Source organism: Hemicordylus capensis, chromosome 2, assembly GCF_027244095.1.
Source record: "Hemicordylus capensis ecotype Gifberg chromosome 2, rHemCap1.1.pri, whole genome shotgun sequence".
NCBI lineage: Eukaryota > Metazoa > Chordata > Lepidosauria > Squamata > Cordylidae > Hemicordylus > Hemicordylus capensis.
This window is the reverse complement of record NC_069658.1, coordinates 235883112-235895715: the sequence shown is the minus strand read 5'-3', so window position 1 is coordinate 235895715 and position 12604 is coordinate 235883112. Positions and strand designations below refer to the sequence as shown.

Below are 12604 nucleotides of genomic sequence, written 5' to 3'. Positions count from 1 at the left end.
CCTGCCCTCTGCATGTCTGGCAGTGGGCATATTAATTCATTATTTGGGGCATTATGGCTGCCCACCCACCCAGGCTTCGCTTTTATTTCCCTAATCCCCCCTTTTGTTTAGGGAAACAAAAGCGAAGCCCAGAGAGGAAGGGGAAGCAGAGCGTTGCAAAGGGCCTTTATTCATTTTTAATTGCAACGCTCCACTCCGCCTTCCTCCTCCCATTAGGAAAACAGAAGTGGGGAGGCACACACAAGAGAAGAGTGACAAGTGTGTGCTTTTCACAGTTCCTTGGCTCCGTTTATCAAGCCCCTTTTAACATCCAAGGCTGTTCTTTGACTCTTAATCACTTAACATGCAAAGTTAGGTAAGAGAGTGGAGAAATCACTCCAACATTACAGACCTGTCCTTGGCACATGAGATCCTATGGGTCTTTTGAAAGTATACATGATGAAGGAGAAGAAGCCTCTCTTCCTAGCTCTCCCAAATTGGAGAAAGGTCAGTGGTTGTGCAAGGTTCCATTCATGGCCATTTCATTTCCTGCATGATTATAATCTGCTTTCTGCCCGTTCTGTATCCCATCCCATCCAGCCTCACATTTATTTGAGATACCTTGCCTCCTGAGAGTCCTAACGCCCCTCCCTTCTGTCCTTTAAGAAACTTCTGAAAATTTATCTATTCTGCCAGGCTTTTAGGGGTGTTTGTGTGTTTCCCCCCACCCTGCTGCTGTTGCTTTAATTATGTAAACCGCCTCAAGTCCAAGGGGGTCAGGCAGTCAATAAATTTGGTTCTGCTGTGCTGTAATTTACACCTTTTAACTAGTTGGGATAGTTAGCAGAGTCTACATTGGGCCAGGAGAAGGAGAGGAAGGCGGTGATGGATGACGGGGGGTGGTGGGGGCCCATTTTAAAAACTTGTCTCTGGGCACAAGCCAAGCTTGTTACGCCCCTGCTCCGTCTCCCTGTTCGTAGCCACTAAGTTGCCCAGACTTTTGCCCTGTAATTTCAGAAACTCTTACCCGGGAACAATATCAGAAACAGGATGTTGGGAATGGTTTTTTGAACAATGCAATTCATTATCTTTAAAAACATCTGATGTTTTTCTGCAGAACCTAGATTGCCTTTCTTCGCTATTTTAAGCAGGAATGAAAGAGTGAGATGGGTTTTGGGTAGAAAACAAAAAAGAGCCTCATTTGAACATACTGAGCATGCTAAGGGTTCGTTGAGAAGTAGGAAAGACCGTCGCTACACCGGACCGTCGCCTACCCTGCTGCATTCCCCCCGCCCCGCACCCCGACGACACCCCATCTGCATTCTCCAGCAAGGGAAAAGATGCTGTGGACGCCCCGCAGCCTCCGAGGCTGCCCCCCCCCGGAGTGACGTCACGCAGCTGCCCTATTTTCAGCCATGCCCATGGAACCCGCCAAGGATTGTCTCGCGGCGCCCTCTCGACTCCGCCCCGCCCCCGCTTCTCTCCCCTGCCTGAGAAGATCCCGCTTCAGTGACTCCTCCCCTCGGCCTGGAGGACCGCTGGGCAAGGGAAGAGAGTCGCGCTTCCTAGAGAGCCAGCTGAGTCGCAAGGCTGGCTCTGAAAGCAGGAGCTTCCCGTCCCGTCTGGCTTTTCTAATTCTCGCCAGCAGCAGCAGCAGCAGCTTCTTGGGAGAAGAATCCGGTGAGTGCCAAGAAGTGAAAATCTGAGGTGCGACAAGGGACCCCTCCCCTGCCGGGACCCGACAGGGAAGGAAGTGGCAGGCAGAGGAGGAGGCTTCGGGAGGAGAGAGGTCCATCAGTGGGAGGGGCGGCCGCTCAGGGGCAGCAGTCTGGCAGAGCTCACTCCTGCTTCAGTCCCTGGCTGGCAGCCTCTCCATGTCGCAGCCGGCCTAGGAAAGGTGACTCATCGGCTGCTGGACCGAGAGAGAGGGTGGCTCCGTCGAAGGAGTTCTCTAGCCAGGCTTCCCTCTGGGATCTTGTCACAGAGATCTTTCTCATGGTGGCAGGAAGAGCTCCGCTTTGCTTTCTACGCGGAAAGCTCAGTGGTAAACATTGATTGATTGATTGACTGAGTGCCATCAAGTCGGTGTCCTCTTCTAGCGACCACATAGATAGATTCTTTGTGGCTGATCGTCATTATGGACTTCTCAAGGGAGCTGGGTCTTCGCATAATGTGTCTGAAGTTTGATAGTTTGAGCCTGGTCATAGGAATGTAGCAGTCCTTGAAACGGCACACGAAGAATTTACCAGTCCTTGACCCCGAAATACATCTTCCAATGTTCCTAATGATTAGTTAGCAGTTAATCCCTTGCTAACTGGGCAAAGAGGCACCTTTTACCGTGGTGATTCTCTTTATTTAGCAGGGGGAGAGTAACTGGCCCTATCCACCCTCAGCACAGTACCTCCAGTGACTGTTATTGGTATCTATCTTGTGTTTTTGATATAATGTGAGCCCTTTGGGGACAGGGAGCCATCTTATTTATTTATTATTTCTCTGTGTAAACCACCCTGAGCCATTTTTGGAAGGGCGGTGCAGAAATTGAATTCTTCATCATCATCATCATCCCTGGAGCAGCCCTACCAGACAAGAAGCCTAGCCTAGCCCTGAGCCTGGGAGGTATTAGCCCGGAATTCTGGTGGGTGGGCTAGCTCTTCCCCCCATAGGAGGGGCCGTGGCAGGCAGTGATGTCATGCACGCACACACACACACACACACACACACACACACCCAGCTGTAGCAATTCAAGCTTCCCATGTCCCTAATGACCCCTGGAGGAGCCCCAGCAGGGAAGACTGAGCTGGATGCTCCCAGGATCTGAAAGAGTAGAAGTTAACATAGTCTTGAGGCTGAAAGGTCTTTCCCTGGAATTCTGGTGGGTGGGCTAAGCTGTCCCCCTATTGGGCACTGGAAAATATATGGGGTGGTGGCAATTGGTGCTGAGAAGTAGTGTTTCAAAGGTCTGCAGTGTACTGACCTTAGAAACCCTTCCATTGCCCCTGACCACCACTAGGAATCCACACTGCTGGGCGTGATGGACCGTGATGGTTGGACCATGATGGTCTAACTGTGATGGTTGGCGGGTACTAGAGACAGGGCCTTTTTAGTTGTGGCCCCTCAGCCTTGGAACACCCTCCCTGAAGAGCTTCTCCATGCTCCCTCCCTCAGTTAAAAAACAACAACGAAAGACACGCATTTTTAAGGAGGCTTTTTAATGCTCCATCTTTGGTTCTATCTGGTATGTGCATTAGTTTTTAGTTTTTATACTTTTCTGATTTTTGCTTTTAAAATAACTTTAAATTTGAACCTTCATCCTGATTGTGGTTTTTAACCTGTTATATCAATAAATAATTTCTCCATGTGTGGCTCAGTTGTATGAACCAGACAATAAACTGTGGAAGATTTTGAATGATACAGAACCCTTCCTCCAACATAATTGAAGCAGGGACTGTTCCTGAATAGGAGTTAGATGAAACAGTGTTGGTCTTTGATGTTCTCTGAGTCGTCTTGTTTTTTTCTTCTTCGCCATTTTCTCAGGGAGAAGCTGGAGTTTGAATGTCAATTATATGCATGTCTGGAAACTACAATAACTTTCAGTGCCACCAGCAAATTTACCTTGGGGTTGTGTGACTAAGAGGTGGATTTATCACATTCTTCGAGCCCTGGGCAGCAAAGTAGCATTAGAGGAAGAAGAGCTTTTGGATGTGATGGGAGCTTAAGCTGATCTTAGAGAGACCATGGATGTGCCAAGCCCAGCAAAGAGTGGGTCAGGGAAGGGAACAGAAAAAGGCCCTCCAGCCATTCAGTCTGGCAATGATAAGGCATTCTGGGAAAGAACTGTGCAGAAGATCCTGGGAGGAGACGCCACCAGCTCAGATGTCCAGGTCAGGAGATTCAGACGGTTTGTCTACCAGGAAGTTGAAGGGCCCCGAGAGGTTTGCAGCCGACTCCACCACCTTTGCCAGCAGTGGCTGCAGCCAGAGAGAAACACGAAAGCTCAGATGCTGGACCTGGTGATCCTGGAGCAGTTCCTGGCCATCCTGCCCCCAGAGATGGAGAGCTGGGTGAGAGAATGCGGAGCGGAGACCAGTTCGCAGGCGGTGGCCCTGGCAGAAGGTTTCCTCCTGAGCCAGGCAGAGGAGAAGAAGCAGGAAGAGCAGCAGGTGAGAGAGCATTTCATCCTGGTCGTTTCCAGGGGCTGGAAGTGTGTGGGACACTGTCCTCATAAGTTCTGTCACTTGCCCAGTTTTGTGCAGAAATGATCTGAACTCTGATCGCCCTAGGGAAGATGCTCTTCCCCCAGCAGCCCCCTCCCTAAGGGGGGATATCTGACAGTGCTCAAATGCAGTCTCCCATTCAAATGCAAACCAGGGTGGACCCTGCTTAGCCAAGGGAACATTTCATGCTTGCTACCACAAGACCAGCTCCTCTCCTATTCTTCCCTCTTTAGTCCCTTCTAGTATCTGTGTTGGGTTACTATTCCAATCAAGTGGTTGTTATGTACTTGCCTGAAAATGACCTGGTTCCTTGTGGGTTACCTTAGGGCCCCCTGCGTAAGAGATGATCTTAGGAGACACATATTCAGAGACTGCTGCAAGAGGACCGTGCCTCTGTTATCAGGATCGTTCAGCTACCATAGGAACTTAGGAAGCTGCCATCTACTGAGACAGACCATTGGTCTGTCTAGCTCAGTATTGTCTTCACAGCTTGGCAGCGGCTTGTCCAAGGCTGCAGGCAGGAATCTCGCAGCCCTATTTTGGAGAATTCAGGGAGGGAACTTGAAGCCTTCTTGCTCTTCCCAGAGCAGCCCCATCCCATGCAGGGAATATCTTACAATGCTCACAGTTCTAGTCTCCCTTTCATATGCAACCAGAGTGGACCCTGCTTAGCTAAGGGGACAAGTCATGCTCGCTACCACAAGAACAGCTTTGTATCCCACTTCTTAACAAAAGTGCTCCAAGTGGGATACAAAAATATACTGTGACCCAGAATGGCTCACAATTTAAAAAAAGAAGGAGCCACTGGAGGATACAGTGCTGGGCCTGGATTGGAAGAGCATCTTCAGGTTTGCATGGAGAAGGTTCCAGGTTCCCTCGCTGGCATCTCCAGGATAGGGCTGAGAGAGATTCCTGCCTAGAACCTTGGAGAGGTTACCACCAGTCTGTGTAGACAATACTGTGCTAGATGGTCCAATCGGATGATTCGCTACGAGGCGGTTTCCTCTGTTCCTGTATCCGTCCCCTCCGGATAAAGGCGTCCTCTCCTTTTTAAAGGTGCCGCTGTTGTCAGTCAACAGGGGCTATCCTCTTTCTCTTCTGCTTTCTTCTATAGGGCCTTCTGTGCTGTGAGGGTCCGACTAGGAGAGTTTGTTCCCAGGGATGCCTTCTCTTTGAAATGACTGCCCAAAGGGTTTTGAAATTGGAACAGAGGCAAGGAAATGCCTTTTTAACACTGCCCCCCTATTGCTGCCTTCTCCTCTTTCAGACAGATGGGATGTTAGCCCAAGCAGCCCCTGAGCTCCAAGATTCCAAGACAGCTCTGTTGGTGACCCGGCAGAAGTTGCTGCTCAGAAGGATCGTGCAGGAGAATGACGGAGGCCCCATTGCGCTGGGTAAGGATAAAGGTAGAGTGTGCTGTTGAGTTGGTGTCGACTCCTGACAGCCCTGTGGTTGTCTTTAGTAGAATACAGGAGGGGTTGACCATGGCCTTCTCTTGTGCAGTGCGAGATGGCGTCTTTCAGCATCTTCCTATCTTGCTGCTGGCCAATAGAGGTGTATCCCATAGTCTGGGAAACATACCAGCAGGGATTTGAACCGGCAACTTCATCCTTGCTAGGCCAGTCATTTCCCGCTGCGCCTTTGGCTTGGGTAAGGAATCATGGGGTGTCTTTAGACTTGCCTCTTCTCTCTTGAGAAACTCCAGGGCTGCTAAGGGGTTCCCCTTTAGCCTGTGTGTTGGAGATGCTTCTCTTGAGCCTCCTGAGTAGAGCTCCAACACAAAGCTTTGCATGGAGCCCTGAAGTGACAGGAAGACAGACTGATTTCACTCCAGCCACTTCCATGGAAAATGCCCTTCAAGCCCAAACTCTCTTCCCACTTCTAGGCAGTGAAATGACGCTGGTGACTCCTCCTGGACCTTCTCCTCTTGGTGGTGGAGTGGAAACTGTTGCTGTGCACTCACCGGATCAGGTAGGAGAAGAATCCCTGGCGGGGATGGGGAGAGAAGCAGCCCTTGCCTCTCTCTGGACCCCACTGAGCCTCACTTAAAGGGGCTCCCTTCTGACTCTGAAAGCCACAGAGGAAATGTTGGGCCCTCCTGGAGGACCTTGAGCCTCCCCCTTTCTGGCAATACTGATGGAGATACAGTGAGGTGGTTCTCAGGACCAGCCCTTCCTGGGTGAGGCAGTGCTAGCCTGGGAAAGGCTGGTGGTGAGAAGCACTGCGATGACTCCTGATCCCGGTGCTCCTCTTCCAGGTAGCCCGCCTTGGAAATCCCGGCTCAAAGTGAGGTAGGAGGTCACGTGCACACTTCCTCCCTCACTGCCCGGCTGTATGTCCCATTGGGGCTCTACAAATGGCCGCCGGGAGTGGTGTACCACAGAGCCCTGTCTGCTGAGTGGCCAAGAGAGGAGCCCCTCTTGCTTTGTAGCTGGCTGCCTTTCCACTGCCCACACAGGGCATTGTGGGATGAGGGAGGACTTCCTCCTTCCAATCCTACCTCAGGCAACTAAAGCAGTGCCGCTCCAGTGAGCAGGTGACTGGTGGCACCCTGGCCCAACTCCACTTGTGGTGGGGAAGGTAAGTCGATCCTGCCTCCCCCCTCAGCTCTCCCCAGCTTCACGTGACCAACCTTCATGTTGTATTGCTCTTTTCAGGAGTCTGTGAGCTTGGAGGAGGTGGCTGTGTGTTTCTCCGAGGAGGAGGCGGCTCTGCTGGATCCAGGCCAAAGGGCTCTGCACAGGGAAGTCCTGGAGGAGATTTCTGGGCATCTGGCCTTTGTGGGTAAGCCTCCCTCCTGGCCTCAGCTGATGGTTGGATGGACGTAGAAATGTCTGCTCTTGTCAGTCTGTAGCAAAGCACTCTGGGGATGACGGTGGCTGGACAATGTTCCTTGGATACTCTCCTTATTTGATGAAAAAGGTGTTTGGTTGCCACCAGAGCCTACAAGACCACATTCCTGAAACCCTCAATCAAATGGCAAAACCTCCACCAGCTCCTCTTCCAAGCTGGCCAGACTGTGAGCTCCCTTCAGCCTTTGCCTTGTGAACCTCTTGCCACTACACTGGGTGGTGTTGGACATGGGGATTGGAGACTGGCTCCTGGCGTGCTCTAAGAGGGCGCTTTCCTCAGGGTTGGGGTTTCCTTGTCTGCACTGGGGCTGAGAGGGATACACCCTGCAGATCTGTGATCGCTGGGATTCTAAAAACAACCTGCTTTCTTTCCCTCTGAAGGAAGAAATTCCGTTCCTACACTTGAGCTCACCTCCTGGATGGAATAAGGTCTGGAGGAGAACTGCCCTTGTGTTCGCAAGCATCGCTTGTCCCCTGGACTAAAGAGGGTCCGCCCTGGGTGGCCTCTGAATGGGGGTACGACCAGTGAGCTCTGTCAGATTTCTCTTTGGGGATGGGGCTTCTGTGGGGAGAGCCCCTCATGCTTGAAGGCAGAGAGACACAGATGCCCTCCCTGGCAGCATCTCCGAGAGAGGGCTAAGAGAGAGTCCTGCCTGCAACCCTGGAGAAGCTGCTGCCAGTCTGTGTAGACAATACTGAGCTAGATGGGCCCATGGCCTGACTCCGTACAAGGCAGCTTCCTATGTCCCTATGAAAGGGAGGGCGCATTTCTGGAGGAAGGAGAGGGATCAACAGGGAGTTGCTTGGCCGTGTGGTGGGCATCTTTCTCTAGCAGATCTGCCTGCTTGTTCTCTCCGGCGGAGCTTTTCCTCGTGCTGAATGTCACCCACTCGAAAGATCTGACAGGGTAGATGGCCAAGGAATAGCTGAAGTGATTCTATCTGCTGGGTGAGAGAGAGGGTACTGTTGTAAACTGGTTATCTGTTCTGATAGAAGAAGGAATTTTAAAATTTTCTGAATTCATTTGTGGTTTGGCTAGAATAATGGATGTCCTTTGATCATTTTAGATTTTCTCATTCCATCAGCTTAACATATAAGATAATATACTATATCTCTCATTTAATACAGCTGGGACAGAAAAGACTAGATTCAAGATTTTTAAAATTTCCCTTTTTGTTTCGTGTTGGAGAATAATATATAACAAAACATATTTTATTAAATATACACATTATAAGACTCAGTTAACCCACTTAATGAAAGCTTTCAAAGAACGTTGTTTTCTTCTTCTTCTTCTTCTTCTTATTATTATTATTTTATTTATACAGGTCTCAAATCAGATGCAGGACAAAATTAGAGCAAGGGAACTTATACTCTCTCTCCTATAGAATACAGAATCTAATCATTAATACTTAACAGCAAGTTTTTAGCTTGTGGGGCTCAAACCACAGAGCATTGGGGATGTCTCGCTCTGTGTTTGAATTACTCATATTATTTCAATTTTATATGTCATAGTTGGGTTGGTTCTCTCCTCTTTAGAGTGTTGGTTTTGATGGATAAGACGTTGTATGTAAACTTGTGTGGTTTTGTTGGATTCTCAGAGATGTAACCTTTCTGTTTCTACTTATAATACTAATAAAAGTATTGAGGGAAAGAGAGAAAGATATAAAGAGAGAAAGAAAAAAGAGAGAAAAGAAAGATATATAGATAAATAGATAGATCTGACAGGGGAGACAGTCAACGGATAGCAGGAGTGATTCTATCCACGGGGTGGAAGAAGGTTTCAGCCATCCAAAGAAGGGTGTCCAAAGGGTGGAAAATGCATCTCGTGGAGCAAGTGGGTGCCAGTTGATACCACTCACTAGAAAGGGCTGGGCAAAGTGGGCCCTCCAGCTGCATCTTCCCCAGACAGGATAAATGGTGGCTGAGGGTGATGGGAGTTGTAGTTCAGCAAATGCTGGAGGGCCCAGTTTGCCCACCCCTGCAAAGGAGGCTGTTTTCTTCTAGCAGGAGCTGCCTTTCCACTGCCTCTTAGGCATGCTTGTCTCCTCACAGCAGTCAGCTGGGCTTGCTCCTTGAGATGAGACTCTGTTGCTCCCTCATCAAGTTCCTCTTTTTATTGCTTCAGGTGATTGGAGGGAGGGAGAGAAACCGGCCGACGGAGCGAGAAGGAGAACCGAAGGGAGCCAGACGTGGAGGCAGACTCGTCCTTCTGAAGGGCAAGACATGCATTCCATCCCAATCCCAGGAAAATGCCACAAGGGAAGCAGCAGGAATAAGATCCCACCGTATGTAGAATCCTTTACTAGTCAGCCACATCTGAGCAGATGTCTGAGTATCCACACAGGAGAGAAACAACATCCCTGCTCAGAGTGTGGAAAGAGCTTCACTCGGGGTGACAAGCTTACTGTCCATCAGAGAGTCCACACAGGAGAGAAACCACATACCTGCTCAGAATGTGGAAGGAGCTTCAAGGATAAGTCAGGACTTACTGTCCATCAGAGAGTCCACACAGGAGAGAAACCACATACCTGCTCAGAATGTGGAAAGAGCTTCATTAATAAGTCAGGCCTTACTGTCCATCAAAGAGTCCACACCGGAGATAAACCGTATACCTGCTCAGACTGTGGAAAGAGATTCATTCGGGGTGACCAGCTTACTTCTCATCAAAGAGTCCACACAGGAGATAAACCGCATACCTGCTCAGACTGTGGAAAGAGCTTCAAGGATAAGTCAGGACTTACTTCTCATCAAAGAGTCCACACAGGAGAGAAACCATATACCTGCTCAGAGTGTGGAAGGAGCTTCATTAATAAGTCAGGCCTTACTATCCATCAAAGAGTCCACACCGGAGAGAAACCGCATACCTGCTCAGAGTGTGGAAAGAGCTTCACTCGGGTTGACCAGCTTTCTTCTCATCAAAGAGTCCACACAGGAGAGAAACCGCATACCTGCTTAGACTGTGGAAAGAGCTTCAAGGATAAGTCAGGACTTACTTCTCATCAAAGAGTCCACACAGGAGAGAAACCCTATACCTGCTCCGAGTGTGGAAAGAGCTTCATTAATAAGTCAGTCCTTACTGTCCATCAAAGAGTCCACACAGGAGAGAAACCATACACCTGCTTAGAGTGTGGAAAAAGCTTCAGTGCTAAGGCAGTACTTACTTCTCATCAAAGAGTCCACACAGGAGAGAAACCGCATACCTGCTCAGACTGTGGAAAGAGCTTCAAGGATAAGTCAGGACTTACTTCTCATCAAAGAGTCCACACAGGAGAGAAACCCTATACCTGCTCCGAGTGTGGAAAGAGCTTCATTAATAAGTCAGGCCTTACTGTCCATCAAAGAGTCCACACAGGAGAGAAACCCTATACCTGCTCAGAGTGTGGAAAGAGCTTCAAGGATAAATCAGGACTTACTTTCCATCAGCGAGTCCATATAGGAAAGAAACCACATACCTGGTCAGAGTGTGGAAAGTGGTTCAGTCACACGTCATATTCACCCTAGTTGACTTCCCACAGAGACAGGTGAGTACTAAGATCTGAACTTGTCTTTCTTCTGATGCACAGAAGGAGGAGGGCAGGCTTTCTACCTGTAACTGTAGTTCTTCAAGTGGCCTAGTGTGCATTAGCATGTCCCACCCTACCTCCCTGCAGCGGCCTCTTGGGATTTCTCAGCTCCTTGGTTGTGGCAGTCTCCTAGACTGAGGAAGGATGAAGGGTTGGGTATGATCCTATAGAGGGAGGTTGGTTTCTCGCTCGCTTTTCTTTTTAGGGTGAAGTATTGGGATGTCTGTGTGCAAGTATTTGCATATTTTTCCCTTGGGCAGCTGAGCAAGAATACAGCCAAATGTCCCTGTTCAAATCCTAGATATGGACACTGTATTTCTGCAAATGCATGACAACATTTCTCCTGAAATCTGTAGTTTTCAAGGGGATGACAGATCCAAACCCTTCCTTACTCTAGGTAACCTAAATGACAAACTGAGATTCCCTTTTGGTCTCCATGCTCGTCTGTCCTTTTGCTCCAACATCTTCTCCCACTTCCTCCAAATTTGGCCTAATGATCCCTGGGATAAGATCCTTTTATTTAAAGAACTGTCCATTTATTCCACCTTTTGTTTCCTGTTTTTCAGCTAGTTACCAATCTACACATGAACCTGTCCTCTTATCCCATGAGTGCTAAATTTTCTCAAGAGTCTTTGATGAGGAACTTTTTTCGAAAGCTTTTTGGAAGTCCAGGTATACTATGTCAACTGGATCACCTTTATCACCTGTTGACACTCTGAAAGAACTTTGCAAAGTTTGGTGAGGCAAGATTTACCTTTGCAGAAGCTCTGCTGGGTCTCCCTCAGCAGGGCCTGTTCTTCTGTACGCTCAACCATTTGATCCTTGAGAATGCTTGTAGCGACCAGGCTCCCCAACCCCAATAGAGCTAACAGGAAGTGAACCCCTGGCCTTGACTGACAGGCTGGCGACCCCCAGGGCTGACCAATCAATCCACCAGGTGGGTGGGACATGAGGGCTGCTGCTGGGAATGCTGGGAAGAAGAAGGAGAAAGTGGGAGAGGAGAGTGAGGAGGTGCAGGAAATCCAGCATGGAATTTGCTCACCTGCATGGTGACTCTACAGATCCTTGAAAGACAGGATTGCAGGAGATTTGATCTCATCAGGATCTTTGGTGGGTTTTCAAAAGAGAATGGGCTTTGGAATCTGGCATAGGGAAAAGTATGCTTAGAAAGACCTTGAGTCAGGAGTTATTTTGCTTTCTGTGTGTGCTTTGCATTCCTAAATATCTGTTCTTTGTAACTGAGTAACTAAGATTTCAATGTGTGCCGTTTAAGAAAGATCTGGGTGTTTTGGAACATTGTTGTAACCAACCAAAGCATTTTTTTAAGTGCACCAGTCTGTAGTACTGAATAAACTGTGTTCTTGTTGTTTTTGTTCCTTTCTTCTTACAAGCCTCCCAGAGTTGGTTATGAACTCAGAAGAAGGGGAGGCGGAATCCCACTAGTGCACAGCGTCTCTAAGAGTTCAGCTCAGCTCTCAGTAGCTCCAGGTGCAGGCAAGCGCTTAGGGAGGCCCAATAACCCGTTCATGGGAGGCCCTGGACTAAAACACTCTAGTCCAACGGTCTGATCTCTGAAAGTTTAGAGGGCTTGTTGGCAGGGAATTTCAACTACCAGAGTTTCCCTTTTTCTTTCTTTAACTGCTTGCCCTAAAAGTTAAAGATTAAAACTCCAGTCAGCTTCGTAAGTTCATGTTGACTCAACAAAAGTCTCCCTTGTGAGCCAGCTGGCTGGGACCGGTTCCTTACAATGCTTTTCACCGATTTGCCTGGAGCAGACATTAAGCTAACCGGTCTGTAATGTGCCGGATCCCCCCTGGATCCCTTTTTGAAAATTGGTCTTACATTGGCTACTTTCCAGTCTTCCGGTACAGAGCCAGATTGTAGTGATAAGTTATATATTTTGCAAGCAGGTCAGTTCTTTAAGGATTCTTGGGTGGATGCCATCTGGCCTTGGCAATTTGTTAATGTTTCCAGACAGTTTAGATCATCAGCTGTT

The 12604-nt window shown here is 48.8% G+C and overlaps 1 protein-coding gene across 1 annotated transcript in view; it reads left to right on the top strand.

Annotated features, from left to right (window-relative positions):
* Positions 1 to 11974, top strand: part of LOC128341972 (zinc finger protein 585A-like) — a 40586-nt gene extending 28612 nt beyond the window's left edge. Inside the window, exons 6-8 of the mRNA XM_053288708.1 lie at positions 6336 to 6340; positions 9528 to 10566; positions 11175 to 11974. Of these exons, the coding sequence (XP_053144683.1) occupies positions 6336 to 6340; positions 9528 to 10546 (1024 nt within the window). The 3' untranslated portion in view covers positions 10547 to 10566; positions 11175 to 11974. The remainder of the gene's footprint in view (positions 1 to 6335; positions 6341 to 9527; positions 10567 to 11174) is intronic.
* The last annotated feature ends 630 nt before the right edge of the window (positions 11975 to 12604 follow it).